The sequence below is a fragment of the Macaca nemestrina genome, chromosome 6 (assembly GCF_043159975.1).
Source record: "Macaca nemestrina isolate mMacNem1 chromosome 6, mMacNem.hap1, whole genome shotgun sequence".
Lineage (NCBI taxonomy): Eukaryota > Metazoa > Chordata > Mammalia > Primates > Cercopithecidae > Macaca > Macaca nemestrina.
The window spans coordinates 137,329,600-137,356,181 of NC_092130.1; the positions used below are offsets into that span (position 1 = coordinate 137,329,600).

General features: G+C 35.8%; 1 protein-coding gene across 6 annotated transcripts in view; it reads right to left on the reverse strand.

Annotated features, from left to right (window-relative positions):
• LOC105487487 (nicotinamide nucleotide transhydrogenase) overlaps positions 1-26,582 on the reverse strand; it is a 101,140-nt gene that overhangs the window by 23,140 nt on the left and 51,418 nt on the right. For all 6 annotated transcript variants that reach the window (XM_011750952.3, XM_011750951.3, XM_011750950.2 and 3 more), the window contains 6 exons: positions 25,765-25,960; positions 22,913-23,146; positions 21,414-21,574; positions 18,923-19,102; positions 11,236-11,395; positions 9,118-9,199 (listed from right to left, as the gene is read on the reverse strand). In XM_011750952.3, the coding sequence (XP_011749254.2) occupies positions 9,118-9,199; positions 11,236-11,395; positions 18,923-19,102; positions 21,414-21,574; positions 22,913-23,146; positions 25,765-25,960 (1,013 nt within the window). The remainder of the gene's footprint in view (positions 1-9,117; positions 9,200-11,235; positions 11,396-18,922; positions 19,103-21,413; positions 21,575-22,912; positions 23,147-25,764; positions 25,961-26,582) is intronic.

Below are 26,582 nucleotides of genomic sequence, written 5' to 3' on the forward strand. Positions count from 1 at the left end.
TTAACTGATATGATTAGGCAAAAAATGTATTGTTTCTTTGGTTGATAGATACAACAAATGTGATCAAGTTAGGATAATCTCTTCACTACCTCGAAGCAAAAAAAATTCAACACTATTTGCTGTTTTCCTCTCTCAAATATGAAAACGATAAAGCCTTTCATGGAATATTAGATAATAAAAAAGCTCAGGCTTCAGTCATCAATTAAGAACAGACCCAGGCACAGTTCAAAAAAAGTAGAAAAATCTACTCAAATGAAACAACCTGATCTTCAGAACCGTTTAAATTAACCAAAGAAGAATAAAAACAAATACGAGTATATACAAGAACTATTCATGAATACTGAGTATACTTGGTAAAATATGAAAAAGAAGCAATTCAAAAAGTACTATTTTTTAAAAGCCTCTTTTATAATATATGATGACATAAACTTCATTCTTTAGAGTTTTTCTCAACTTCACATTAGATTTCAGATACCACATGTTTTAAAGGGGACACAACAACAGAAATTTCCATGATCACAGACCATGGAGACAATATGTCCTGACCAGGGTACTTAACAGAAGTTTTCTTGGGTATGTGAGGCCATTAAAGAATATAAAACATTCACCACATGCATCCTACCAAAACTGTTCAAACAATGTTTTGCTTCTTGTATTATGGAAATATCCAGACCCAGTTCAGCAATAAACTATTAAGAATGTTTAATTAAATCGAGCATCCCAATTCAACAGTTACACAAAGAAACTGTAAGTACAACTGGGCCCCTTTCTAAACTATTTAGAGTACTTTTTCCATTTTGCAGCTTCTTGCTATTATAAATAGTGACAAGGATTAACAGATTTTTTTGAAAAAAGCTCTTTACAACCTTCAACAATTTGCTTACATGTTTTGTGAGTCACTATGCAAAATTTATGTCCATACTCCAGATGTTCAGAGTTACTTTCCCTTATTTTACTCTGTTTTACATTTTAAAATCAAGCTGGATATAGGACAAGGTACATTGATAGCATTTTGGAATTCTGCCTTCCCAATACTATCATCCCACAATTTTCCTAAATACGTTATGATAACCTTCTAGGAGGCTGACAAAGTAAGCAAAATACATAAACAGAAAATAAAAAAGAAGGCTCATTTGTTAAACATCTACTAACTTCTCCTGTTTTAAAACTATAAATATTTAAACATCCATAAAACGTTAATGGTTTAAACAGAACTTAAAGATCTTCCAATCTTCCAACTGCTTCTTAAGGTAGGAATTCTTCATTTAGAAATTATACCAAAAATGTTTGCACAGTGTTCTGTCCCAAAAACAGGTTGGAAATTCTACTGTGGATACAATAAAGAGTCCCTAGTATGAGCTATACCTCAAGGACCTGTGGAATTCTGTTTGTATGTGGCAGTGTTACATTCTGAGGAGGGTCTCTGGAGGTAATCAAATGATTTGTTACTATATTCAGTATTTTTTTACATTTAATTATGCATTTCACTTGTGAAAAATACGATAGACTCACTGAAAAGGCAGGTTTCTTTGGTTTATCACATGCTGATCAGAACTTCTGGTGACAGTTTTAAATCACGCTTATTAAAAGTACAAGGAAAAGGGTTTTTCTTATTAAGGAATCATTTTAGTAAGTCAGTTCTGAATAAAAATTTCCAAATCATGGTGTCAGCAGGGTAATTGTTTCTGTTAGATAAATAATCTTTAGTGGCGAAAAGGCCTGGACCAATTGGGTGGGGCTAGTCTATCCATCTGAAGGAAAATATGGTAAGAAGTGAAAAAAAAAAAAAAAATCCTGATGAGGCACTTGCTGTCCACAAAAACTAATGAATGAGATATGCTGTAGAATCAACATCTCTGGTGAGGCTTTCCAGGCAAAGGAATAAACACCTAGATTTCTAAAACTATCAGAGTCCTTCTTAGAAGCAGCAGTTCTCATGAATTCACTCATACAATTCCTAGTGAAAAAAAAGTGGTCATTTAATTTCCTAGAACTTTCCAAAAGCCAGAATTAAAGAACACTTTGTACTTTTCTTTTTTTGAAGGCAAATAAGGGCTGAACTGCTACTCTGTTTCTGAATTCTGCTGTTCATCACGGCCTTCCCTTCTTCGGAAAAAAATATATATATATGAAAGAGAGCTTAAGAAAACATCTCAGGGGAACAATTTTTCTAATGCTGAATAATAGACTTTGTCTTATGAATGTGAATGAGGAAATATTTGACAGGCTACAGTCACATTTTCCATCGTACATGTGGCCTGTGACCATGAGGCCACCCAAAGAAGTGAGTAAGAAGGATCAGCTCAGATGGTCTCGTGCAAACATCAATGCAGTCCTCTATAAAACCATGTCCCAAAACTACCTTTTCCATTCTGAGGAGAGTAATTATAGATTGTGCCCAAATCTGGTTTTTCCATCGCTTAACCAAATCCAAATACCAGGCCCAGAATAGAAACCGCATGACTACTGACACTGTTTTGATTTTTAAATAGTCAACAAGATTATGAAGAATGATATCAGAAAGAATTCAATTTGCAACTAACTCTCGAATATTACATTCTGGCATATTATAATATGAGAGATTTAGTTAAAATTATACATAATTTCACCTTTCTGTCTGAATAATTTTTATGATGCTATTGAATGGCTCTTGGAATGTAATGGCTAATGAGCTCAATAAAATGAAAATTATTTATAAGCAAGATCCTTATTTAGTTGTTCACATGAACTTCATTGTAAAAACTAAGCTCAAAGAATTTCCTGTAACTAATACCAGAACCAGAAGCCAAAAATCACCCTGATGGTCAGTGACAATGAGTTCATCAATAGTTAAGAGTTTTTTCCTCAGACCACAGGAATGCCTCTGACAAGAGTTTATAAGGAATGCGTCCTAGAGTGGTATGACCGAAAGAGGCTTTACAAAGCACCTAAAGCACAGGCTTTAACACAGTATTCTGTTCTTTCCACCATACCAATATATGCTGTGGACAAGATAAAGCCAATCTGGGATGAAGGTGGCCACTTTCTAGGAGCATAACAGACATCTTTGATCTGGGAGATTACTAGCAACTCCACACAATAGGTTGAACATAGATGTGAGTGAATGCACATACTTTCTTTGGTTTTCCTCTCTTCCATCAAAGTTTCATTCATTTGACCAGTTATACAAATAACTCATACTCACTATCCTGCCACCATGTTTTTCGAGAAGGCAGCCGCAGTGCAAAGTGCAAAGAAACACACCACATTCTTTGAGAAAACCAAAAGTGCTGGCTAATTCAAGGCCAAATAGTGGCAGCTATAATCTTGAAACTCTGACACAATAACCTATGCTACAGCTGTTCTCTGGTTTTTCAAGTAGCATTGAAATTGGAGACAAATGGGGTTATAATCGCCAATTCAGATTATCTTGAAGTCTATTAATTAATCAATTAATTATTTAATTAATGTAAATTCCATAAGACCAGGAATTTTCAGCTGTTGTCTTCACTGCGGTATCCCCTGGACCTACAACAGTAGCCTGGGAAAGAGTGCTATATATTATAATTATTTGTTCAATGAATGGTTATGGATATGAATAGTGGGATCTGTATTTTATAAAAGTATTACAAAGCTGACATGAAACTGCTAAATAATGTCTATCTCATTACTCAAATACTATACGAGATAATTTCAACTGGCCTAGTTTCTATTCTCGTCAGAAGTATGTAACTTTATTGCTTTACCAATTTGCAAGCCTTGACTCTTCCTCCACCCAAAAACATAACAAATCCAAGAAGGCTGAACTTTGTTTATCTGAATCATATTTATCCATGAAAATCAGGAAAATCCTGGCCTAATGTGGTGGCTCATGCCTGTAATCCCAGCACTCTGGGAAGCCAAGGTGGGTGGATCACCTGAGGTCAGGAGTTTGAGACCAGCCTGGTCAACATGATGAAACCCCGTTTCCACTAAAAACACAAAAATTAGTCGAGCGTGATGCCTGTAATCCCAGCTACTTGGGAGGCTGAGGTGGGAGAATCACTTCAACCTAGGAGGCAGAGGTTGCCGTGAGCCAAGATCACGCCACTGCACTCCAAGCTGGGTGACAGAGTGAAATTCCAACAACAACAACAACAAAATCCAGTTAGTTAGATGGACAAAATATTTTATATTTTCAAGTATCTTCAAAGAATCAATTTCTAAGTAAAAATAACATGTATTTAAACCTATAGCCATATTACACAAGACTGTAAAATATTATTAGACTGCAAATACCACAGGCAGCTAGATGTGTTTAGATAGTACATAAAAAATAAATTAAAATATTTATTTTTAAAAACATGCAAGATATTTCAGCTTGTAAAAAGTTTAAAATATCTCCTGGACAGCTTACTACTCCTTGTATTCTTACTAATACTCTACTTGTCTTAGCATGCTATCACATTAAATGGAATTCATTCATTGGTTGATCTGTTAATAGTGATTTCTTCATAACTATAAACTTTTGAGAATTGGACTTATTCATCCTTGTATGCTCAGTACCTAGCAATAAATTTCTCAGTAAGTTATTAATAGAAGGATGTGGTAGAACATTAACATGAAAGCAATACATAACATCAGTTAGTCACTCAAAGAAGTTGAAGCCAGATGCAGTGGCTCACGCCTGTAATCCCAGCACTTTGGGAGGCTGAGGCAGGCGGATCACTTGAGGTCAGGAGTTCAAGACCAGCCTGGCCAACATGGCAAAACCCCGTCTCTACCAAAAATACAAAAATCAGCCAGGTGTGGTGGTGTGCACCTATAGCCCCAGCTACTTGGCAGGCTGAGGCAAGAGAATTGCTTTGAACCCAGAAGGCAGAGTCTGCAGTGAGCTGAAATCATGCCACTGCCCTCCAGCCTGGGTGACAACAGTGAAACTCCATCTCAAAAACAAAAATAATTTTTTAAAAAAAGTTGAAAGGTATTTAATAAATTCAAATGACTTCTGTGATAATTCAAGCAATAACGATTTATAGAAAGAAAATCAAGAAGTAATTAATTATAAAAAAGAAAAAAATTCTACCCCTTATTGTTTTTTTGTTTTTTTGTTTTTTTTGAGATGGAGTCTCACTCTGTCACCCAGGCTGGAGTGCAGTGGCACGATCTCGGCTCACTACAAGCTCTGCCCCCAGGTTCACGCCATTCTCCTGCCTCAGTCTCCCGAGTAGCTGGGACTACAGGTGCCCACCACCACACCCGGCTAATTTTTTGTGTTTTCAGTAGAGACGGTGTTTCACCATGTTAGCCAGGATGATCTTGATCTCCTGACCTCCTGATCCCCCTGCCTCAGCCTCCCAAAGTGCTGGGATTACAGGCATATTCTACCCCTTTCTAATTACTCAATGGGAACACTATCTCTGCCTTACAATGAAAAGCCTATCATATAATCAATCCAAAAATTGGGAAGGAAAAATAAAAAATATCTGTGGCTCTTACGTCATAAGATTGTTGTCATAAAATCCTTTTAGACATCAAGTAGAAGTTAGGTAAGCTATACAGGCATTCTGGGCTACTGGGAAGCAAATGATATCTTGGCCACTAAAGAAAGTCTAAGCCAGTGAACTTTCATGACATTCTAAAATGATTTCTTGTCATGCAATGTGATGTGCTTCATTATATAATCTTAGTTCGTGAGCATGTTATGACTATGGCCAAAGTAAAGGAAAACAGGAGTGTCTCTAAATGAATCATGGGCCTTGAAGCCAGACAGACTGTATGACAGATGCAATTTTTCTTGGCACCACTTGGGCGTAACTAATTGATGACAATCATATGTCCACACTGGCACATTTCCACAGGGGATGTGTGTGAATATGTCACCACATCTGGATGCTAGGCATGCTGGGGTCCTGAGGCACAAAGACCTACTAACTCCAGAGGCCCAGCAGCTGTACTCAATGAACACCGTGGGAGCTCCACAGAGTGATGAAAGGACTAAATTACTGCAAACTGTAAATACAGATTTATTTCATTAAAATACGAGGTAACTGCTACAGCCATCTCTTGTTCAAACAGACATTTGCCCCTTAAAAAAAAAAAAGGAAAAAAGCTAGCATCTATGTATATATATATATATATATATATATATTCCTAACTTCATAAAGAAAATTTGCATTTCTCCTGTGAAAAGATAACACACGCAAGAAAATCACAAAGTTTCTACAAATCTCTTTCAATAAAAAAAATTCACACAGAAAAATATGATGATCTACTGTCATCATTTTAGCAAGAATAGTCCTTTTCCATTTAATTCAAATGGAAGATTTACATAATTTGTTACAAAGTTTATGTTGAAAATTCAACATACTATAGTAAAAAAACTATAATATGTTAATATATTTCACCTTTAATATGAAAGAAAGATGACTATAAATAACTTACAAATAGAGAAACTAGACTGAATTAATAATCTTACTCTGATCCTACATAATAAATTATGAATAAATTTATAGAAGTATTTGAACTATGTTAACAATTATGTGAAGCAATGAAAAGCTCTCTCATGAAAAGTCTTTGGTCCTATTTACACAATTACTTCAATAAAAAATGTAGAACTGAAAAAGTATTCATATATGTATAATTAAATATTTCTCATAAACCTTTCATCAAATAATTACTTTTCCCAAGCAGTGTCACAGAAATCATCCTACAACAGTAGTTTATATCATGTCCTCATAGATAAAATTCTAATTTTAATCAGATCAGAAACAAAAAATTCATTTGTCTTATCCTTTTTCCTTTCAGATCATTTTTCCCATCTCTCTTATTTCCTTTGACATTTCCCTTAAGGTCCTGTCTTCCTTCAAGATGCACTACAGTCATGATGCTCTTCACTCCACATCCACCTATTTAACACTGGACTGATTTTCCAAGATGTCTGTTTAACCTAGGCTGATCAACGGGTTACAAGAGAGGTATGTCAAATTAATCCTTCCCTTCCCTAAGGATAACTAAGACATGAAAGGCATTTTTCTTTCTCTATTATGATTGCCACTCATCTCCTAAACATTTATGTGGTGAAAGAGGGCATTACGAATACATTAGATTTTTTCACATGTGGACTGAATAGAGAAAGAAGTTTGTTTTTAGGAAAATCATAAAACGTTGTTTAACACATCCTTTCCACTTGCAGGCCTACAAATGTTCTCAGTAGCAAAATGATGGCTTTAAAAAGCACAGCTTAATATCCTATGTAAAAATTGGAATAAGTAACTAAAAAGTAGACTTCTTATGTAAAAATTTAAAAATAAAGTCAATGACTTTTCTCATCGTCTATCTTCAATTCATCTAAGATTCTCAATAAACATGAAAATCACATCACAGAAATGCTGGTCCCACCACAAAATAGTATTTTGATTCTATATATTTGAGAAACACAAACTATAGATTGGAGGAAGGAGTGGAGAAGGAGTGAGAGAAGTAAAGAAGCATAGGAAAGAAAGGAAGGAAGAAATAAAAGTGCGGCTGACATAACTGCTGACACTAATACAATTAAGGTAGCCCCCTGATTTCATCATCTAAGTTTCTTTCACCACTACTAGTAGCTGGGACATTCCAGCCAGAGATTAGGATTCTGCATCCAGTCCAGCACAAGTACTCTGGCTGGCTCTAGGAACATTGTTTGGCTTATTTTCTCATCAGATGATGCTTTTGTCTCTAGACAAAAGCATAAGGTTGATGTCTAAAACTTTTATGAACAGAAATTAACAGTTTTGTCCACAAACATTACCATCCTGGTAAACAAACTAATTCTATTTAATGAGTTACCTTGTCTCTCTGACTTACAGTGTCACATCAATGCAACTGCTGGTGAACCAGCCTCCCCACAAAACAGGCAGCAGTTGTCCTACCAGGGATAACTCCATAGGATCTCTTCTCTGACTCCTAAGTAATATCAGAGTTCCAGAATGGGGACCCAAAGGTGAGCAGGACAGATGCAAAGTACCCTGAGGGTCACCACATTCATCACCCAGTGGCCCTATTTGTACGTTCCTCAAACCCTTTATCCAACATCATGGAGAATAAGCTAGTAAAACAGAGTCCCTCAACTTTGCCATTCTGCTTAATATCCTCCCAAGAGCAGACCAATGCCCAAATGGCAAGTGGCAGGAACAGCTGCTGCTCTGATTCATATTTCAAAACATGAATAGCTTTATGAAAAGAACACTTTCAGCAGCCTTTTCCACCCTGAGTATATGAGAGCTAACTCAGCAAAACAGTAACCAGCACACAGGTTTATTACTTGATCTTGCTCTTCAAGGCCTCTCTTTTAAGACCTTTTGTCTTTATTCAGTGTGACCAGAAACCAAAAAGATACAACTTGATGTACTTAAAATGCTTCGTTTGACCTCTTTCCTCAAATCAGACCACAGAGAAACAAGACTTCTGATTTCCCCATTAATAAATATTCAAGAATTTGGAATAACAAATTTTCCTTTTCTAAAATGAGTCAATAATATTTGAGTTGATGCTAATCCAGAGACAGCAAAATCTAAATAGTAAGACTAAGACCATAATATGGCTTGTTCGTTAACAACTTAACTTCTTTACCTAGGATTACATATGTAAAACACCACTTTAAGAAATAGTCATCTTTTTCAGAAGCCATCTACAGCTGACCCTTGAACAACATGGGTTTGAGCTGCGAGGGTCCACTTATCCACAGATTTTCTTTTGCCGCTGCCACTCATGAGAGCAAGACCAACTCCTCCTCTTCCTCCTTCTTCTCATCTCATTCAACATAAAGACAAGGATTAAAACCTTTATGATGATCCACTTCCACTTAAGGAATAGCAAATATATTTTCTCTTCCTTATGATTTTCTTAGTAACATTTTCCTTTCTCTACTATTTAATACATATAACATAAAATTTGTTAATGGATACACATTTTGTTTATGTTATCAGTAAGCATTCTGATCATCAGTAGGCCATTAGTAGGCACGTTTTTGGAGATTCAAAAGTTACATATGGATCTTTAATTGTATGGGCGGGTCAGTGCCCTAACCCCTACATTGTTCAAGGGTCCACTCTATTTCCTTTTCTCCACACACACATCTTTACACACACTGCAAGCCTCTCCACTGCAAACGCTTACCTGACTTTTTTGCCTTGCTCAGTGAGCATCTTTACCAAATCAGCAATGGGGTATTGAGCTTTGGCTGCACAGAGACCATAGCCTGCAAGGAACATTAAGAACACAGAAGAATGTGTTTTTTATTTTGAAATTACATGAAGTACAACTTCTCTCTTGATCAAAACACATGTTTATGCCAAGAGAAGCAATCATTTAACAGGACTAGAAATGAAAGCAAACTTATCAGCTTGGCTTTTAAAAATATTGCCCTATATTTGAAACTGAAAGTGTAATGATTGCTCCTCAATCTTCTGTAGTGTCTAATACCACTGTGCACCCCCGACCCCGACACTGCACATACCCCTTGGGTGTTCCCTCTCATCTCTTTCTCTGTCTCTCTCCATCTCTCTCTCTTGTGTTTTTAAACTCTCTTCATACTTGGCTTTGATGACACTGAAGTCCCCTGTCCCAGCCTAATTTTGTTATTATTCTTCCTCTAGTTCCTTCAATAGTTTATCTCCTTCTTTTCTCCGCTTATATGACAAAGCTTCCAAAGGGCTTTAACTTTGCCCCACACAATCTCCTTGAAAATCTCAGCTTATCTCATGACTTCAACAACCATCTGGTGATTCCCAATCTGTCTGCAAGCTTGACCTGTCATTTGAGCCCCAGTATAACATGCCTCTTGTCCCATCTCCACCTCAAATTTAGTATCTCAAAAAAAGAACTCAAAATTTCCTCCCCACACTCCAAAAACTGTTTCCATATTTCTGATGTTATTACAGGTATAATGAAGAACTTCAGTCATCTTCACCGCCTTTTCTGTCCATTCTACCTGCACAATGAATCTCACATCTGTCCCCACTTTTCTATCCCCATTTTTTCAAATGCCAAGTCTCTGCTCAAGCTATTCCCACTGGCTTCTCCCATCCCAACACCATCTATCCTCTAAGGCCTAAAAACAAATCCTCATCTCCCTACAAACCTTCATAGGTTTCTTGTGATCAAAAAATTGTGCACATAGTTCAGTTTAGCCCTTATCATAACCCACCTTGCATTACTGATCTACCTATCTGACTTCCTCATTAGATGGAAAATGCCTAGAGGAAATAGATTGTGTCCTCTACATCTTTTCACCTTTACACTCCAGAACAGCATTGCTCAACAGGTAAGACCAATGACACTTGGGGTGTGATGATTCATTATGCAGCAGTGCCCCACACATTACAGTACATTTCGTTTATCTGCTTCCATCCACTAACTGACAGTAGCAGTCCCATCTTTGGACACCAAAAACCCAAATACACCTATTTCAAATGCCCCTAAAAAGTGATATTGTCCCAAGTTGAGAAAGTTTACACTGTAACATTCCACTCAGCTAATGTCTCCTATTTTTATTTCAGTACATAACTAACTAGTAAACTACTCACATGTCAAATCAGTAGATTTTCTTTACAGAAAACTCATTTGATAACATGATAGTGTTAAAATCTTAATCTGAAACCAATGTATTACCCGTAATACCACAGTATTCTGTGGTAACAGTGAAGAGCTAAAACTCAGATAACTAGAAAATTGAGGCCTGGAGAGATTAAACGACTTGGGTAATGTCACGTAGATTAAGAATTCTTAATTAAGAACAAAAGTGAGGTATCGTGACTCCAAACCAAGCACTTTCTACCAGGCCACATTGCCTCATTTTGTTGAAAACCACATGATTCTTGATGATTTTTTAAATAATCATTTTTGAAAAAAGAATAACATTTATTGAGCAACTCTAATGAGTGGGCTAAAGATTTTCATATACTATATCTAATTCAGTCTTGACAATGGGCCCAAAAATTACCAATGAGAAAAAAAAAAGACTCGAAAACGATGTAAACATGTACACATAATCACAGAAAGACATGGCTAGAACCCACTGTAAGAATTTATAGAATTACCATGCGATCTCCAGATTATTAACTTAAACTGGGAATTCTCAGTATTTTTCACTTAGTAATCATAGAAGTGCTATTAAGTTTCCATCATATTTTCAAAACTAAAGAAGTCTCAATTCTACTTTCCTATTATAAGAAATTTTAACGTCATCAATTATAACAGCTTTATAGGTTATTTGCTTTTGCTTTTTTTCTTTACCTGGTGTAATAATAATGCTATTAGCTTCTCGAATCATATCAATTGCATTGTCAAGGTTGATTTCCGTATGTGTGCCGGAAATTTCCATGGGTTTTCCACCAGCTGTTGAAGTAGTACCATAGCCTCCAAGAATCACATTAGCCAGGGAGCGATTCATTGCCTGGAGAGCCAAATTATCAGCTGTGAGAGTTTAATCCACATAACTTTTTGAGAATGGTACAAATGTTGTCTATATGATATCTGGAATCATTTTAAAAGGTTTATTTGATCATTTACAACATTCTACTCAGATAAATTTCAGCTGGTTTCTGAAAATCACTTCAAAAATTTAAATGACAGAAGATATCTGAGAACCACATTATATTTTTCCCTATCAAATCAATTGCAAACTGATATATTTTCAGTAAAACAGTCAATAGAAACAAAGAACTTAATAAAAAATTATCAGTAAAATTCATAAAGTAATGAAAAAAATCATATCTACTTATTACTGTCTGAATGCTGATTGAGCAATTTTATCTCTCAGCTGAATTCTGCTACAGATTCCATCTTCACAGATACCAGCTGTGACGAAGCAACTGGTAAGAATCAAAAGAGTAAAGATCCATTTCATCTAGAATATTGCTGCTCTCTGTCATCAAGAAAATAGAAATATGGGGGTGATACTGTCTAATTTTCCAAATCAATTATAGCTCCATAAAGCCCCATACCTAAGTTTTAATAGAAGTAACTGGGTTCATCATTAGGACTCTAAAATATTTCACTTCCAAATAGGTAGAAGAATAAGGTTATATACTCTTTAAAATTTATACTCACTCTTTTAACTAGAAAAATAATCATAAAAGAAAAATAAGAGAAATGAACTTCTCATGCTCATTTATAATCACTCAAGAATGTACCATAGGAATGCCACTGCTAAAATATGTGACAATAACTGATGTGGTTTTGAAAACAGTTCATTTATAGACCTCTAGATGTGGGGTAGTTCTGAGTAATCAAATGCATTTTAAGATTTCAAGTCACTACATGTGATCAAAATAGTCATTCTACATGATCATAACTGACTTTATCACTTCAGAAAAAATTTCCAAAAACTTATTAAACTCTATTTTAAGAGCTGTAATAAATATATTATCGATTCATTATACCACTTAAAAGCTATGTAAGTGTCAATCTATTGCTTGTTTCTAAAATACAACACTTTAGTATTAAAAAAGTAAAAAAGCACCAAGATCTTCAATGATAAATACCACATGGAGAAAACTATAGCCGCCCCACACAATGATGGCTCAGCCTGCTACTAGCTTGGTGGAGACATTTCCATTATGCTGAGTAGGGCCCAGGCAAAGGCAGGGAGGAAAAGGTACACAGAAGATGAGCAAGAAGCCATACTTTAATAAAGCCTAAATAACATAAATTTCAAAGATGATGAATCAAAATGTTGCCAGAATTGTAATTGCTCTTTCAACCTAAACTCTACTTATCAGATACAACATTGACATTTTACAGAGCCCAAAGTCTGACAAATTTGTCTAAGATTATTACATACAAAATAAAACCTGAAATGTCTTTACATGTATTATTAATGGATAAGAAGGTGAAAGAATTAAAGTAATGCCTTTTTTTTTTTTTTTTTTTTTTGAGATGGAGTCTCGCTCTGTCACACAGGTTAGAGTGTAGTGGCATGATCTCGGCTCACTGTAACATCCACCCCCTGGGTTCAAGAGATTTTCCTGCCTCAGCCTCCAGAGTGGCTAGGATTACAGGTGCACACCACCACCCCTGGCTAACTTTTTATATATTTGGTAGAAATGGGGTTTCACCATGTTGGCCAGGCTGGTCTCAAACTCCTGACCACAAGTGATCTGCCTGCCTTGGCCTCCCAAAGTGCTGGGATTACAGGAATGAGCCACCATGCCCGGCTAAAGTAATGCTTTTAATTAAGTTCACAATCCCAAGCTGACATGATGTTTTAAATTCCTAACACATTCCTCCCATATTTAAATCCAACATTTAATGAAAATCCATATAGCCACATCTGAGACTTCCCAAACATTCAACTCATTGATCTAGATTAATCCTTTCTAGTTTTGAATTATACAATTCTGAAACTGTTATCAAAATAAATGTTCTACCAAATTGTTGCCCTTAAAAATTGATTTAAAGGACTATTTCGGACATTAAGATATTTCTGTCATAGATAACTTTTTTTAAAAAAAAGTCCGGTGAACAAAGAGCCTCCATCACCTGTATCATACAGTCCTGCAGAAGATCACAGTAGTAGATGTACTGCTGTACAGAGGTGGAGGGACAGAGGAGAGGGATAAATAAACCATTTTATTCTAACTCGGCTTAAAAGGAACCATTATTCCCTCTTATAAAACTGAATGAAGAAGAAGGAAAGAATCTCTGAGGACATTTAATTAATGTGTATCCACTTCTGATGGCATCTTAGGGACAAAAAAAAAGGAACCACACAGTAGTTTAACAATCATAGTCAACTTGTTAAACACGTATCCACAATTACATCACCATTAAGCTATAATAATTCCATGTGGTCTCTTAAAAATGAAATTATTTTCATCTCTAAATTTACCATTGCAACATCATAGTCTCAACAAATGTTTAGCGTTTATGGTTCTGTTTTGTTTCTCTCTCTCTCTCTCTTTTTTTTTTTTTTTTTTTTTTTTGCCTGCTTAAATGATTAATGAGACTATCCTATGATCGCTGTTTCAGAGATTGAACAGTTCCCAGCTTCCAAGACAAAGAATTTGCAACACTGTTTAAGGCTGTTCCTTTTAAGCTATTAAGCCAATAATTAAAATTGCATTCTACATTAAAAAGAACCCTAATTCACATAATTCTGAATACACTGTAAGAAATCAATCTGAAAGCAAAGGACAGGTCATAAAACTGACAGAGTCAAAGCAATAATAACATATACCATTTACTAGCATCTCTCATTTCAGTGCTTTGTAGGTATTAATTAATCACAAAGGAAAAAAAATATTTTTGATTTGGCTTTTGATCCATTTCATTCTGTTCTATTTTCATTTGGAACCAAGCAGCAAAGTGCAAAAATCAGAAAATTTGATCTCAAAATGCTGTTCAATTTTTGTGAGACCTCTATTTCTGAGGCAATCTGGATACTATCACAAACAAAGAAACTGTAAAATCATAAAGAGATTAATGTCTATATGATATTTGGGTATCATTGATTTGAGTTGGTTGTTTGGACACTGTCAACATTTTTCAGTTTTTATAATCTTGGATATTGTGCAACCATAGCACTGAGCTCAGAGGACACCCAAAAGAATTCTTTGTCAGAACAAAAATTCAATTTTGGGGATTGCTGGTTAGCCACTTGGGGTGCATTCCATTCCCTCACACATAATAAAACCACCCTGTTCTAGTTTGGACTTGCATGTTTCCTTCAATAAATGACAGTGAAGGTCAACATACTGGTACCATGTTAACTCTACTATATCTGCTATCATAATATATCTGGAGAAGACTCTAAAACATGAAATAAGCTAACAAAATATTTATCTAATGTTCACTTAACAAACCAATTTGTGTGAATGTGCCAGGTACTTGGCCAGACTCCACAAACACAAAGGTGAATAATAAATGGTGCCTTACAATATTTTCTCAGTAAAATGAGAATAATATTTCCTACCTTCAGAATTTGTGTGGGGATTAAATGGGCTATATTTTGTAAAGCATCCAGCATAATGACTGTTATCCTGCACTAATGCCTAATTTTGAGTAGCTATTTTATTTTTATGATTATACTGATCTACCTAGAGCTGCTAAGCACAGCCATAAGAGACTGAATAAATCTATAATTTCCTATAATAAAGAAGCATAAAGAAGGTTTATCAATGAAAGTTAATGTAAAAAGTGAGAAATCGAAAATTTTAGAAGAAAAGATAATTTCTATCTTCAAAATCGAAAAATATGACAGGCTTGTATTTGCTGGTTTCTGACTTGTTTTGTAACAATGCCTAGGAGTAGAGATCATACAGTAAGACAAACACATTGAACATCACAAGTAAGAGCTTTGACTGGTGAACGCTTTGTGGAGATCAATTTAGCAATATCAAAAGCCAACAAAAAGTTCTTACTCCCTTTGACCACGTTAATTGCACTTACAAAAACTAGACCTAAGGAAATAATCAAAGATGTATAAGAAGGAAAACTGCAACCAAAAAAAAAAAAAAAAGAAAGTTAAAAACAACTATTATGAATTTGAATAAACAGATTCTGGTATATCTGTGTGCTATAATAGTAGGAGCTAAAAATTATTAGAAAATTAAACATTAATTAAACCTTCATTAAAATTAAGGTTAGACAATTACATAATATATTCAGTAGAATATATTTAAACATATTCATATAAAAAAGACTAGAATGTTAACTGTTAAGTGGTAATAGAAGTTTAGGTAATTTTATTTTTTTATTTATCCTTTTCTGTTTCTTCCAAATTTCCTACATTAAACATCTTTGATTAATTGGGTTTTTTGTTTTTTGTTTTTTTGAGACAGGGTATCACTCTGTCACCTAGGCTGCAGTCCAGTGGTACAATCACAGTTCCCTGCAGCTGCAACCTCCCCAGGTGATCCTGCTGCCTCAGCCCCCCAAGTAACTGGGACTACAGGCATGTGCCACCATGCCCAGCTAACTTTTATATTTTTTGTAGAGACAGGGTTTTGTCATTTTGCCCAGGCTGGTCTTGAACTCCTGGGCTCAACTGATCCACCTGTCTTGGCCTCCCAAAGTGCTAGAATTACAGGTATGAGCCACGGTACCCAGCCAGAATTTTTTTTTAAATTAAAAACTTCAACTGTTCTTGAATCCAAATTATCAATCTGACCCAATGTGATATTTATGGCCTCTGGCAGCTATTGGAATAATTTGGTAGCTCTATATACAGAATAGGAATACAAAATATCTATGGAATGCTGATGGTAAATGGCACGCCTGTGGCAGTGAAATGGAAAGAAAAGAAATAGAAGACCTAGAGAAAACAAATAAAAAAATATAAAAGAATAGGAAAAATAAGAGAAAGGTGATATAATTGCAGAACACATAGAAGAGAGTACTTTCAACAAGTACCTCTTGCTACCTTATTCTAGTGTTGCAGAAGAGTTACTGTAAGACTTACTATGGTTGCTATAACTAATAATAATAAAAGACACTAAGTGAAGAAGGAAAAGGAGAGTAATAAAAGAGACACAGACAAAAATGTGGGGAATACTCTTCATAAATTTAAAAACCTAAAGAAAACCGTTTTTTAAAAAGGATAAAACAAGAAATTAACCATGCTGACATTTCAAGAACTAGATACAAGTCTTCTTCCCTCCTCTCCCCATATCAATATGCCACAGGCTTTGTTAACATTCAAATCCTTCAAATCCTCCCATTTAACTTTAAAAGCCACTGACAAACCTCAAGTTTAAGTAATAATGAAAATCTGCTGCCCCCTGCTGGTCATTCAAATTCATCAACTGAAGCAAAATCAAACTAAGGGTTAAAAGCACTTTTACAGAAAACTGTTTCTAGTACAACTTCATAAACATTTTTTCTTCACAAATGTTTCTCCTTTCTGTCACAAAGCTGACACTTTTCAAATAGGATACATAAACCTTCACCTTTCCAAATTCCCCAAGCAATTTAGGTAATTTAATTTTAAAACCCCTTAGCTTGTTTTGAATTTTGGCTATCAAACCCTTTGTTTGGCAATACAGCCTAAGAAACCAAAATATTTTTTACTATGAAAAGATACTTCAGCCTTCCAAATTACAATGAGATTTTCAATTAAATCGTAAGAAAAATCCTGAGTTGTAAAATAAGGCAGTTTTTTTAAATACTGTAATAAACGAATGAAGGTAGAGTAAGTATCTGATATGGTTTGGCTGAGTCCCTATCCAAATCTCATGTCAAATTGTAATCCCCACATTTCATGGGTTGGGGGGGCCTGGTGGAAGGTGATGGATTATGGGGGTTGACGTCCGCCTTGCTGCTCTTATGCTAGTGAGTTCTCACGAGATCTGGTGGTTTAAAAGTGTGTGGCACATCCCCCTTCACTCTCTCTCCTGCTCCACTACCGTAAGATGTGTTTGCTTCCCATTCACCTTCCGCCATGATTGTAAGTTTCCTGTGGCTTCCCAGTCATGCTTCCTGTTAAGCCTGTGGAACTGTGAGTCAATTAAACCTCTTTACTTCATAAATTACCCAGTCTGAGGTAGTTCTTCACAGCAGTGTGAGAATGGACTAATACAGATCCCTTTCTTGTCTAAATTATTTATCAGTGTAAAATCACATTCTGGTTTCACTTAGCTTCATACTTGTACTGTAACAGTTATTCAAAAGTATTATTTAGAAAATAACACCTATAATTTGAAAAAATGTTCTACTCAAACCTTTAATTATAATATTTGCACAGCATGTTCTTGCCCTCAAGAAGAGAACTTGAAACAAACAGAAAAGCTAGGAAGTATTAGTGTTGTTACATTTTTCTGTTCTTTTTTTAAAAAAAAACATCATCACACACTGGGTCCTATTGTGGGGAGTGGGTAGGGGGGACAGATAGCATTAGGTGATATACCTAACGTAAATGACAACTTAATGGGTGCAGCACACCAACATGGCACATGTATACATAGGTAACAAACCTGCACGTTGTGCACATGTATCCTAGAACTTAAAGTATAATTAAAAAAAAAAAAAAAAAATCATGCTGACCGCAAAACTTCTAAGGTAGAAACTCTCACAGATGACCAACAGAAGTGTAAATTAGAACGACCTTTCCAGAAACATGGCTATAAGTATAATGAGGCTATAAATTCTAGGACTCTATCTTAAGACAAAAATCTGAAATGTCAAAGATATGTACAAAGAGAAATCAAAATCAAACAACTTCATATGTATAGCATTAAGGGGAAATTAAATAAATTTTGTATATCCATATTATGGATTAGGGTAAAGTCTCTTAAAATAGAATTTTTAATGACAAAAAGTCAACAATGTAGTATGTAAGTTTTTTTAAATGTAGGACAATATACAACATGGTCAGACAAGTAAATACACAGATATGCCATACATAAGGAAATAAACCAAAATCTTACCTGTTTATCTCCAGATGGAGAGAGGCACTAGAAGATTTTCATCTTTCTATTTAATTTTCCTAATTCTTTACAGTTGGGTACCTTAAAGGCAGTCTTGGAAATTTATGCAAATGAAACACTCTGCTATTTCTGCTGAAGAGAATTCAAAGCTACCATACTCTTTTTTTTTTTTTTTTCTTTTGAGATGGAGTCTCACTATGTCACCCAGGCTGGAGTGCAGTGGCATGATCTTGGTCACTGCAACCTCCGCCTCCTGGGTTCAAGCAATTCTTTGCCTCAGCCTACCAAATAGCTAGGATTACAGGCACCTACCACCACGCCCAGGTAATTTTTGTATTTTTAGTAGAGACGGGGTTTCACCATCTTGGCCAGGCTGGTCTTGAACTCCTGACCTGGTGATCCACCCGCCTTGGCCTCCTAAAGTGCTGGGATTACAGGCGTGAGCTACAGTACCCAGCCTACAATACTCATTTTTATGGCTAATAAAAGAAATGACAAGCACATCCATGTTTTCAGAAAGTCATTTCCTTTTCTTTCATGTATGTGTTGTTTCTTACCACACACATGATGTATGACAGGATAGCACCAGACGAGCCTATGAGTGCACCCACAATGGTCAGCAGATTGTTGTTGAGCAGGAAGCCCTCTGCACATAGGGCCCAGCCTGAGTAGCTGTTCAGCACAGTGATGACGACGGGCATGTCGGCACCCCCAATAGCAGCTGTCAAAGTCACACCCTAGAACAACAATCAAAGTACAACTCAAAATTAATAACATAAAAATAAAACCTCTGGCATTTAACATTTTGCTCCTTAATTATTCTAGCTTTCCCATTAATATATTTACATATAAGTTCCACTTCTAGCAATAAGTGTCTCCCATCTGACCAACACTTCCACAGGTGTAACAACTATAAACACCGAGCCACCCACCCCCCTGAAAAAAATCCCTACATTTTAAAAAAACACTTTTCAGTGATGAAAAACAGGCAGAAACTGGAGAAGTATCTACATTTGGAAAAACATAACGACACCAAGTGAATTTCCCAATTTTTGTGGCTTTAGACTGAGGGCAATCCCCTGTTGGTACCAATTAAAGAAATTATAAAATATAAGCCCACAGTCTTACTGGCTTGAAGATCCTGAAGATAGCACTTGAGATGACTAAGGCAGCTGGAAAGTAATAAGGGAAATCCCACAAAGGAGCAGGCTAGAGAGAGGGAGTCCTAGTTTCTGTGTATAAATTCTACTCAAATCTCTGGATGACTCTTGAACTATACATATGTGAGACAGACTCCAAGCAATCCTGTTAAGGATAAAATAACAACAGATTTCAGCTGCCCCTCCCCACCATAAGGGAGTCAAAATTTGGAATTTGAGTTTAGCCAAGTTAGCTGGCTACAAAAATGCATAAATAAAAAATAATAATACCCTTTGAAGGAATATAACATAATCCAAAATGTCTATAATGTATCATTAACAATGTCTGTGATACAACTCAAAATTACTAAACACAGGAAAGGAAAAAGCTTTTTGCTTATTTCACATATTTTTACCTTTTTTTGCTTGTTACAATGAGAGCATATTCATGTACTACTCATTTAAGCCAAAAACAATAAAATAAATTCAAAAAATACTTTGTCTAAGACATTCTCATAGAACCAATAAATCCTTTAAATATCATATTCACTGCTTCCCTGAAACAACAATTCTTAAAGTTTTGTTTTGTTTTGAGACAGAGTCTTGCTTTGTCGCCCAAGCTAGAGTGCAATGGCATGATCTTGGCTCACTGCAACCTCTGCCTCCCAGGTTCAAGCAATTCTCCTGCCTCAGCCTCCCAAGTAGCTAGGAATACAGGCGCACACCACCATGCCTGGCATATTTTTGTATTTTTAGTAGAGACAGGGTTTCACCATGTTGGCCAGGCTAGTCACAAACTCCTGACTTCAGGTAGTCCACCCATCTCGGCCTCCCGAAGTGCTGGGATTACAGTCATGAGCCACCACGCCCAGTCACATTTGTATATCTTTTATTTTGAGACTTCATTAACCTATTCTGCCTTATTAGATTAAAAATATCAAAATTATTTTTCTTTTGTTTAAAACAAAAATCAGTGCAACAAGCCAGAATAAAATTAGACTATGAGCATTAATATAAAGATGAGATTTTAATTTACTTTTCAGTGATCTCAAGTTTCTGTGTTGAAATCATGACTTAACTCTCATAATCACACAAAAATAAGTAACATTTTTACACTATAAATTAGGTGTTTCTGAATCAAGGAGCCAGTAAGTATTTCATAAGCAATTGCTATGTGTCTAACTTTGTGTTAGGCACTGTAGATAATTTTTTTAACTTAAATATAAACCTTATCTACAGATTATACACGGAAAGAACATGAGTAACAGTGAATAACAGCAAATAATAGCACTGCATGAAACATCATACATTGATATAAGATGCCAGACTGCCATATAGACAACTAAAAACTACTGTTTCAATATACTAAATGTAAAAATTACAGAGAAAGAGGAAGGCTGAACCTATCATAAAAGGCTTAACTGAACACTCTCACTGAGCATACAGGGTTTTTTAACTGCATTTCATTTTATACTTATTTGATTTCATGTCATATCTTCCAATGATGTGAGAGCAACTAGTGGGCAGAGACTATCTTACTTGTATTGTATAAACCCCGAAGCACTATTTTGTATGGCTTGTCATATAGTAGGCACCTAATACATTGAAACCCTTGGCCTTTTTAAGCTCCTGTTCACCAACACATTGATCCAGTGAAAAGACTCCAGAGCAATAAAGGCATCTCATGTGACAACTTTAAAATGAACAATTAAGTTGCAAGAAAGAATAATGTTCTTCCTACACTCTTCTGTGTTTTCCAGATTCTAAAAAGATGAACATGTGACATAATTTTAAAACATTTTTATTCCATCAAGGTTTTTGATGAGATAAAAATCTGATTACACTTTAATCTAACAAAATATTACCAGTTTTTCACCAAAGATGTACTTTTCAATCTCTGACTTCTTACCATGACAGCAGAGAGAGCAGACACAGAACCCAGACAGGCGATGCCAGTGGTAAAGCTTGGGTCTACCATGAATGGGATTATCCCGCCCACACTAGCAGCCAGTAAGCCTGCATTGAGTAAGTGCCTTCCAGGCAGTAGGAGAGGGGCAGATTTCAGGAGACCTAGAGCCAAGCACATAGTAGTTAGAATTCAGAATGTGTTGTAAGAAACCCCCTCACACACACCCAAGTGTGTCTTTTAATCCTAAACTACCAAAATTTAACATTAGCATAACATGGTATTTAAAATATTACTTTATATTACTAGGTATGAAACAAAAGCAAATTAGAATTATTACACATAATAAACATGAACAGAGACAGAAAAACTATGGTTCGACTTCACTATTCTTTTCCCTATTTTGATCACAAAACAATTTCTTTCCTTTTTGTCATGAAATCTTAAGAAGTTATTTTCTTACGTAGGACCAACATGGAAGTTGTTAAGTGTGGGTTTATTTATTTAAAACTTCATGCATGCCAGTCTTCTGACAAAAATAAAGCATAATAAAGTAAAAATAAACAAGTAGAACTTCAATAAGGAATCCTTGCACACTAGTATTTCAGATTCTATTAACTGAGCCCAAGGAAGAAACCTTGTTTGTTATTTGTTCCTAAAGGCAAAGCATGAGATAAAAATGTTTGAAACTTGAAGTTCTTTTATGATTTTCAAGTTTCGTGGAAGCTCCCCACTTAATTTTCATGACTTTATTACTGAGAGGCAAGACCATGTTTTTAAATCACAAACTAGTTTATCTAGAGACTTTTTTGTAAAAACACTGACAGCAGCCTCGGTAGGGTTTTTTTCTCCACTTCCATTTTCATGATTGACTTTACCAGCAGCAAAAGTTGTCATGCTAGAGTCCTAAAGTGTGTATTTGTTTTCAAAATAAGTACTGTTTACTACTCACACAAACTTATTTAATAAGTTCCTATTTTGGAAAATGTATAAAGTTCATTTCTGTGAATTCTACATAGTCATCTCTAACCAAGGATTATGAGGATGCTGTTTCGTTCACATGTATTATCAAAAGTCAACTAGTCCCTCTATGCAAATTCCTGTGCACTAATTTCCTCCATTAGCTGTCTGCAAATGAAACAGCTTCAAAGCTTTATGAGACTTGTTAAGTATCAATAAAGGGGAAGGATAGGGGGAAAAAAACTTTTACAATTTCTGAGTGCTATATGAATACTCTTCACCTAACAGTTTTACTGTTAAGGTATTTTCTTGTTTTACTCTTTTTTATTAGTATTAATATTTGATTTTTTAATAAAAAGTAGAGATAGGGTCTCGCTACATTGCCCAGGGCTCGAGAGCCTCCCACCTCAGCCACCCAAAGTCCTGGATTGCAGGCATGAGCCATTGCGCCCAACCATGTTAATGTATTTTCTGAAATTAAAATGGATCCCTAAATGCCCTAAACATAGGTATTTACTTCTATGTTATGCTGAATCACTTACCCTGCAATTTTCCATAGGCAATGAGAGACCCACTAAAGGTGACGCCACCAATGTAAGTGCCGAGGTAGGCCACAATCTTGGTGAGATTTGCTGCTGCATCCGTAGCAAAATGTGGATATTCTACAATGTACTCAGCTATGCAAGTAAGTACAGCTGCCAAACCCACTAAACTGTGAAAAGCAGCAACTAATTGAGGTAAATCAGAAATCTGGATGCGTTTGGCAATTGTCAATCCTGTTATGAAATGAAGGTCAAAAATAAATTAAAACTTGACAAACTTTTGAGAAGTAACCACAACAAAGATCACCCTTAAGAATTTCCACCATTGTCACAAATAAATATTATCTAGTTCCTAGTACGGGCTAAATATTCTCTACAGGGGCTGTACAGAAGGTAAGGGCACTAGTTGTATACAGGTTGAGTATCCCTTATCTGATATGCTTGGGACCAGAAGTGTTTCAGATTTTAATTTCTTTTTAAATTTTGGAATATTTTCATATACATAATAAGATATCTTGGGAATGGGACCCAGGTCTAAACACAAAATTCATTTATGTTTCATATACATACAGCCTGAAAGGAATTTTAAACATTTCAAATTATTTTGTGCTTGAAACAAAGTTTGTGTTAAGTATTTATGTGTGGAATTCACCACTTGTGGTGTCATGTCACCACTCAAAAAGTTTTGGATTTTGAAGCATTTTGGATTTTCGGATTAAAGATGCTCAACTTGTATACCCTTTCAAAACAACAGTTTTTCTCCACACACCTAAGCACGACCCAACTCCAATGAACCCCAACACGCAGCATCAATGCATGCCTCTTCCCATCACAAACTCCCAATCTTCCCCTAGCCAACACTTCTTCAGACTACCTAAATCTCTAATCAAATTCCCTTATATTCTCCCCATTACAACCAGGCCCTCTTCTCTATAACCAGTGTTTGCTCCTGAGCACATAAGAAACACCTGGAACATGAAGAAGACCTTGGTTTTCAGGTGGGTAGGTGGGAGCAAAGTCCCAAGGTAAAGAAATGCAAAAATCTGGGCAGTAAATACCCAAATTGGGAGCCTCTGAAGGAACTGCATGGCTATAGGTAGGTGATACAGAAGGAGTGGGGCTCAGAATATTTGCTAAGATCACGTCTAAAGGTTTTCCTGCCATGAACCTATAGCGCAAACATTTTCCTTCAAGTCCCTTTCCAGAGATTATCAAGAAAAGAGTCAAAGCTTTCCTGAGGAAGTATAAAAGGAGGCCTAAAGCCAGTGTTGCACTGGGAAACATTTAATAACCAGTTCCACAGGAAAGAAATACATACACATACAAATATATGAGCTTTAACTGATATAAAGGTGGCTAGCACACAATTTTCAAATAATAAGAAATACAGTGTTCTTTATTGAAAATTCCATGTAGACAAATTGACTTTCATAGAATGTTTTTATGGATCTTTGCTAAACTCTTATATCTGTAGCCAACCTAGTGTTTGCAACTGATGAATAAGCATACTTCCAACAGGAACATTGTTTGATATTTATTTTTATTTACTTTAATAACTAAGATGAAAAAAAAACAACAGAATGTATGTGAGAACTTCACTCATTTATCAACCATGAGTGACTTTATTGCTGAATGTGATAATAGTTTTCAAATACTGGAAGAGTATTTGCTCAATTATTTGTGCTATTCACAATGTCACAGCTACAGTCAAAACATTTGAAGTTTAAGCTGCATCATTAACATTTTCTCCATCACTTTCTCACGTCTGGACAATAAACAATAAATCAAGCCCAGATTGTAGCATTTGCCTATTTCCACACTGCAATACTCCTACCAAGTAAAATTTCAATCTACCAATGTGATGTCATTGAATGTAGAATTGGAAAGAGATGTACCACAGCCCACTGATACATAACATTTCTTCTATACACATACAATAGATATAAGTAACCTCAAGAGCATAGATAATAAAACCTAGTAAATTAATTAGAAAGTTATGAGTTTTTAATATTATTACCTTTGTTTCTGATTTATTTAAGTTTATGTAATTTAGTATTTAATAATGACTGTGTTTAACAATCAACTTTAAAAATTCCTGGAAAAAAAATTTTTTTTTTTTTGAGACAGAATCTCGCTCTGTCATCCAGGCTGGAGTGCAGCAGCATGATCACAGCTCACTGCAACCTCTACATCCCAGTTTCAAGCGATTCTCATGCTTCAGCCACCCAAAAAGCTGGGATTGCAGTTGTACGCCACCATGCCCAACTAATTTTTGTATGTTTAATAGCTACGGGGGTTCACCATATTGGCCAGGCTGGTTTCAAACTCCTGGCCTCATGTGATCCACCCACATCAGCCTCCCAAAGTGCTGGGATTACAGGTGTGAGCCACCAAGCCCGGCCTAAAAATTCCTGAAAATTTAACAATCCAGCACACAACTGAATAAAATTAAAACAGTGTTTTTTCTGCTGGCACATTTTTTTTTCATTTTTAACAGGTCTATGAAGCAGAATCTTTGGCTGTTATGTATGCCCAGCAGAACAAAAGTTAGCTTATGTATAGTACATACATAAGGATTCCAATCCCCCATTCCATTATCAGCTAACGGGACACAGTCAGTAAAGGAAAATAAGAATTGAGTATAGGATATTTTGACTCAGTTGATGCATTTACTCAGTGTTTTAAAATGTATTTGAATGAGAATTACACCAACTGGGATGAATTTTCACCAAAATAATATTAACTGAAGCAACTTCCATGAACACAATTTAATTATTTCATCAATATGGACCTTAGAAATATATATTGAGAAACTGGAGTTCACATAAAGGCAGAAGCCCACAAGTGCTTACCAATGGTACCACCCAAAGCCATCGCTCCAGACATCTGAGCTAGTAATTCTGGGCCCGGTTTTAGGACTCCGAGGGTGGCTGCCAGCCCTCCAGCAACCCCAATCATGCCCAATGCATTGCCAAGACGCGCTGTTCCCTGGGTGGAGAGGCCAGCCAAGGCACCAACACAGCACAAACCCGAGCCTAGGTACATGATCTTTTCAAAGGAAAAGGGAGAGAGAGAGATTATTAAAACCTTTAGTCTATTAACTTAGAGACTTCAATATATTTCCTACCCATTAGGAATATTAACATACAAAATACTTATATTGTATTTGCACTTATACCATTTATATAAATTGGTTTCTTCTGGATTTGCTATCATGCACAAATACAAATGAAAGTACCTAAGTTTAAATGGGGTCATTATTGGATCTAAAAATACTAAACTTGACCAAATGCTGTAAAAGAGCCAACCCCTGACGTAAGTGCCAGGGGCTGTGCCATATGTTTTATCTGTGTTGTCACAGTCTCATAAGATCCACAAGAGGGAAAAATCATTATCCTCATTTTCCAAAAGAGAGAATATAAATATACAATCATGTCATCTGCAAACAGGGACAATTTGACTTCTTCTTTTCCTAACTGAATACCCTTGATTTCTTTCTCTTGCCTAATTGCCCTAGCCAGAACTTCCAACACTATGTTGAATAGGAGTGGTGAGAGAGGGCATCCCTGTCTTGTGCCAGTTTTCAAAGGGAATTTTTCCAGTTTTTGCCCATTCAGTATGATATTGGCTGTGGGTTTGTCATAAATAGCTCTTATTATTTTGAGGTACG